We start from the raw sequence: 6,000 nt of genomic DNA, 5'->3' as shown, positions 1-6,000 counted from the left end.
AGGTTTTGAAGTCCAGTTTGGCAATCAGGTGTGCAAATTGAAAAAATCCTTGTATGGACTGAAGCAGTCCCCTAGAGCTTGGTTCGATCGATTCACCACCTTTGTTAAATCTCAGGGGTTTGTTCAAGGGCATTCAGATCACATCTTGTTCACTAAGAAGTCAGCACCAGGAAAAATAGCAGTACTGATTGTCTATGTTGATGATATTATACTATCAGGAGATGATTCAGCAGAAATTGACAAGTTGAAACGATGAATGGCAGATGAGTTTGAGATAAACGATCTCGGTACCTTGCGATATTTTCTAGGAATGGAGGTAGCAAGATCAGTAGAAGGGATCTCAGTGTCTCAGAGGAAATCTACCTCAGGATACTGTACCTTTGTGTGGGGAAACTTAGTTACCCGGAGAAGTAAGAAGCAAGGCGTCGTGGCTAGAAGTAGTGCCGAAGCCGAATATAGGGCTATGAGCTTGGGTATATGCGAAGAGATTTGGTTGAAGAAGGTTTTGGTAGATCTACATCAAGAAAGTCATGACCCGATGAGACTTTACTGCGATAACAAGGCTACCATTAATATTGCACACAATCCGGTTCAACATGACAGAACCAAACATGTTGAGATTGACGAACACTTCATCAAAGAAAAACTGGATAACGGTAGCATTTGCATTCCTTATGTTTCGTCCAGCCAACAAGTTGCGAATGTTCTCACCAAAGGGTTACCCAGACAAACTTTTGACACCTGTGTTAGCAAGTTAGGTCTCATTGACATCTACGCCCCAACTTGAGGGGGAGTGTTGAAATTATATTTTAGCCCTAAGGGTGTTTTTGTCTTTTATCAATTTAGGGTTTCTCATTGTTTGGTTATTTATACATGTTCTTGTATTGTGTACTGTGTATCTAAATTAAAAATAAAAACTCTTATCGTGGTTTTTTCTCCCTGGTCTAAGGTTTTCCACGTAACTCTGGTGTTTTTTCTTTTTCCCCTAACTTTTCAAGAGATAAAACACGGGCAATAATCTTGTAAGCACATGAAATAAGACTAATAGGTCTATAGTAAAAAACAAATCTTGAGTCAACCTTCTTAGGAATCAGACAAATATAAGTCTCATTCAGCTTCATATTAATAAACCTAGATGTATAAAAATCATTAATAACTAACAGCATATCAGATTTGAGGGTAGTCCAAAAAAATCTGAAAAAAAAAGCTACAAAACCATTTGGTCCAGGGGATTTACTAACACCAATGGAGGAAACAACAGCAAAAACCTCATCTTCAGTAAAAGGACGCTCGAGGTCCATGGCTTGATGGGAAGAAATAGGATTCCACTCAAGATTAGTTGGAAGAAAATGTTGACCCATGTCTTTTGTGAAGAGAGATGAATAAAATGACAAAAATTCGGTCTCAATATCTTGAGAAGTCAAAAGACTATTACCATCCCGGGAGAGAATTTCCATAATGGACGACTTACGGCAGCGAGCAACAACAATTCTGTGGAAAAATCGGGTACTTTGATCACCCTCAAGAAGCCATTTCAGCTTACAACACTGCTGCCAATGAATGTGATCTTGAATGGTCAGGTTTTAAATCTGTTAACGAATGGTCAGGTCTTCCATTATGATCATATTAAATTTACTTTCACTCATCAGCTTAAACTTTTGGGTCAATCAGTAACATTGTGGTTGTGACTAGAAGAGATTTTTATGCCATTTTTTAAAAAAGACATAAAAATGACTTTTCATCGAAATAATGAAAGAGTGTAATTCTCAAAGTACATAAGATACACATTTTTTTTAATATTTGTGAGTGTCCGGGCTAGTTTGTGTACACTTCAACTAATCTCACAGATCAACCCGTCTGGCCCTATTATTTGGGTGTCAAGGAAATTCACAGGATATTAAGGAAACAAAAATGGAATTCAAACTTGCCTCATCATCAAGCCTTTGCAATCAGACAAAACTTTGTTAAAATGTCATCGAGGAAATAGCTAAGACAATTGCTCAGAATAGAGAATGGGTTACCTTTGGCCCCCTCAAATTAAAAATGGAAGGGTGAAACGCATGACTCCACGGTTCTGCAAAAGTCATTCCATCTTATGGGGGATGAATCAGATGTAGAAAAGAGATATTCCTTTACATATATGGAGCCTTGAAACGTTCAAAGCAATCAGAATTTGTAGTGGGGGCTTCACTGATTATGCTGATAGTAACTCATGTTTGTTGAAGTGTATGGAGGTTGTAATAAATTTGAAAGGGAAATACCATGGATATATTCCAGCTAAGGTGATCCTTCTTGATAAAGACTCTCTCTTTAATGCGCAAGTTAGTTCTTTTCAGGAAAAAAAATTCTTGATCAGTGTTCAGGGCTCCTTTCCAGCAGCTTGTCAGTTCTATTAGAATACAAACAGTCTCGATCCTAACCCAGTGGACATTTGGAGGATCCAAGACGGCTATCGAAGTTCAAAAGTTAATATCCACCATCCCTCTTCTAAAGAAGATTGCAATTAGTCCAAGGAAGGCCCCCACATGTCAAACATTTATTGACAATACTGACAAGTCTGAAGGGGCTGATAAAATGCGGACTACAAAAGTATTTAGATTTCATTGTCACTAAAAACAGCAGTTAATGAAAAGTGAACTTTTTTTTATTAAAAAAAGAAAGAAAAGGAAAGGAAAGAAAAGAAAAGAAAAAGAAGAAGACCGAAGAACCATAAAATAAATGTTTCATTAAAACCGAGTCCTCCTTCCTCATAAGTAACATCCCATGAAATAAATTTAGAATCAGGATAACAATATTAGAACAGACCTTTGTGGATGCACACAAGACAAATAAGAAATAAGTGGAAAGGTTGGAAAGCATGAATTGGGTCAAAGTGAGTCTTTCCTTTTGGAGCATTGTTTGCTTCATCTATTCAATCTGGAAGCAATTTTTCGTCATGACAGGATCCCAAAAAGAGAGGCTAGGCAGGTTACCTCATAGCAAGAGGCCCAAGACAAGACGAAGTAAGCTATTTTATGACCTGACAAGGCACGCTATCTGAATTTTTCTTCTTTCGTCATACACCATCATGTGGGATATTATGTTCAAACCATTTTTTTCTTTTCATTTCAAACAGTACTACAAAAAAAAAGGGGGGGTAAACCAAAGAGACCTGAGTAGCTGTAGGTGCAACTGGCCGTGGATAAAAGAAGTTCACTTTACTTTCTTCACCTCTTTGCGTAGACTGTGCTTCAGAATCAGATTTGCTTCTATTTGCCATCCAATCAGCTGACAAGGTTCGCATATCAGAAAGAATCCTGAAAGACAGTCAAATGCAGAAGTTATGAAGAACTGATAACGTCAATTTGAATTTACCCAGAAGTGTTCTAAGCAAATTAATAAGTTATTATTATTATCATTATTTGTTAAAAGATAGAAAATAGAGAACACTAAGTTTACATGGAAAACCCTAGAACAGGGAGAAAAAAAACCTTAGAACAGATAAAGAGTCTCTTTTTATTATTTTAACATAAAATGAAAGGGACCCCCTCCCTTCCCCTGACCTCCTGTCCTCCCCTGTTTCAGCCCTGCTCTCCAGCCTTGGCCTTGCCATACCAAACCACGCTGGTATCTTAGTCCTTCAGTCAGCCCCAGAATCCAAGGAGGTGAAGAGTTGCAAAATAGGTGTCCATTTCTTCTGTATGTGGAAAGTGAGCAATGGATTTTTCATAGAAGACCTGAAAAAAGGACAAAAAGTTCTCTTTTCTCCACTAATGGTGCAATGGCTAGAGGGTAACCTAAAGAGATTACTGTATGGCTCATCTTTTGAATTTTTTCTCCTTAAAGAAAGGGTTGATCAGTGTGTCATGCGCCTCTCCAAATTCCGGGAAAGCAGGGGCTGGTTCATAGAATGTGCAATCTGGCCATCATCAGGTGGAAGGAAAAACATTCACATCCCTTTTGGGGATGGCATCTCAGGCTGGCAAGAACTCAATGACATGGTCAGTGGCTGCCTCAAGAATTCCTCATCCCCCCCCCCCAGTTGTATACAAGCCAGCACTGAGCTCCCCTCTTCAGCCACAAACTTCCCCAAGGAACCAGAATTCCCCTGTCTCCCCTGTTTCGGTGGTCAAAAAACAGAATAGGCAGCATCAATGGGTGATCAAGCAAGCTGATGTGCTCCAACCTGATTTCTCTGACCTTTGGATTGTCTCACGTCTTTTTGAATTCAATAATTGACTTCATATTTGTAAGGCACTCAAAGACCACTTTCAATCTAATGTTATTATCAATCCTCTATTTGCAAAAAATGCCCTGGTAACAATGGACCGAGACTCATTGGATGAACTAGATAAACTCTCACGCAAGTGGCAGAAATTTGGCTCATTCCATCTGAAATTTGAAAGATGGAACAACTCCTCCCATGGTAGACCAGCTCATGTCAAGGGTTATGGGGGTTGGATCTCTATCAAGAACTTACCCCTAGATTATTGGTGCAAACAGACCTTCGAGGCCATTGGGAAATACTTTGGGGGATTAGAAAGCATAGCTATGGAGACACTTAATTTGATTAATGTTACAGAGGCCAAATATTTGTGGTTTTATCCCAACAACAATTGAAATATCAAATGAAAAAAGAGGATCAATTTACTTGAATTTTGGAGATATCACATCATCCAGCCCTCCTAGTAAGGTCAGTGATGACTTATTTGAATCTGACTTTACAAATCCTATTGATTTAATCCAGATTAATGTGATGAAGGCTTTTATTGTGACCCATTAAATTCAAAATTCAACTTCCTACTTCCTTCTAATTGCAACATTAAGTTCTCTAGAAGTCCAGGAGTCTTCGTGGATAATAAAGAAAGCAAGATGAGAGAGATTGAATCCAAGGCCAAGAAGTTAAGAGGCCGTTCGAAATCTGAGCCGCCCCCCATTCATGCCTCACGAGTCACGCCTCTGCCTTTTGATCTTCCCGAGCAGCCACCTTCAGCACCGTCTGCAGAGGACAAAGAATTATTTAAAGAAAAAATTATAGAGGGACGTGACCCTTTAACTTCCCCTCAAAAAGGCGCCAAGATTGATCTACTGATTGAAAGTAAAACAAAGGGTCATGACCCTTCAAATTCTTCTCACAAAGGCCCCAAAATTGACTTGGGAAAACCCAGTCCGACCCTTCCTAATCAGAATCCCGGTTCGTCTTCAACCAAACTTGAGAAGTCTGTTACTCAAGACTTTATCACAAAGAAGCCGAAGGCCTTGGTCTCCATTCCTTCCTCCCACAGACGGATCCAAAAGGTGAAAAGGATTAAGACACTCAAGCATCACATTTCTGCAAAATCGAATTCATTTGGGCTGAGACCTTTTCCCAGACACTTCATCAAAAAGCAAACATCCTTTCAAAACCCCTGGTCAGCCATCTCCAACCCGTATATTCTTGAAGTAAGTTGTGCTAACCTACAAGCCAATCCTTAAACTTTGAGGCCTGGAAGGGAAAGTCCTATCCAACCTTCTCTACATTGCACCCGAAGTGATAACATCTCTGCAGATAGCCAATTTCCCAGCCGTAACAAGTTTATTTTCCCCTCTCCATTCTCCCAAGACTCAGGTGATGACTTGTTAGCTAGCGTGAGCAGCGAGGAGCTAGATGTTAATGATGATGAAGATAAAAAAGAACTTGATGACAATCAAGAAGGCATGGACTTCTCCCTAAGTCGGCTCTTCCTCCTCCCCGATGAACATTCTCAGGTTAGTGAAAGCATTTTCCCAACCCCCCTCTAAATTTGTCAGATGTACCACAGAGTCTACACTCCATCATAAAAGAGTGTGATTTCATTTTAGCTTGATCAAAAGGAAAAGTGTTGAAGAATCCTCGGTGAGTCTTAATGAAGATAGTTACTTGGAACACAAGAGGTTTAGAGGATTCATCAAAAAGATTGCTTCTAAAAAGATTTATGAAAAAAGTCAATCCGGATATTGTCCTTATCCAAGAGACAAAAAAAGACAGAATTGAGGGCTCAT

At 39.4% G+C, this 6,000-nt stretch overlaps 1 protein-coding gene across 1 annotated transcript in view; it reads right to left on the bottom strand.

Annotated features, from left to right (window-relative positions):
- LOC120070894 (protein PIR) overlaps positions 1-6,000 on the bottom strand; it is a 90,310-nt gene that overhangs the window by 35,363 nt on the left and 48,947 nt on the right. Inside the window, exon 15 of the mRNA XM_039022792.1 lies at positions 3,152-3,296. Within this exon, the coding sequence (XP_038878720.1) occupies positions 3,152-3,296 (145 nt within the window). The remainder of the gene's footprint in view (positions 1-3,151; positions 3,297-6,000) is intronic.

The sequence above is a fragment of the Benincasa hispida genome, chromosome 2 (genome assembly GCF_009727055.1).
Source record: "Benincasa hispida cultivar B227 chromosome 2, ASM972705v1, whole genome shotgun sequence".
NCBI lineage: Eukaryota > Viridiplantae > Streptophyta > Magnoliopsida > Cucurbitales > Cucurbitaceae > Benincasa > Benincasa hispida.
Note: the sequence above shows the minus strand (reverse complement) of the source record. Positions and strands in the feature narration are given on the sequence as shown.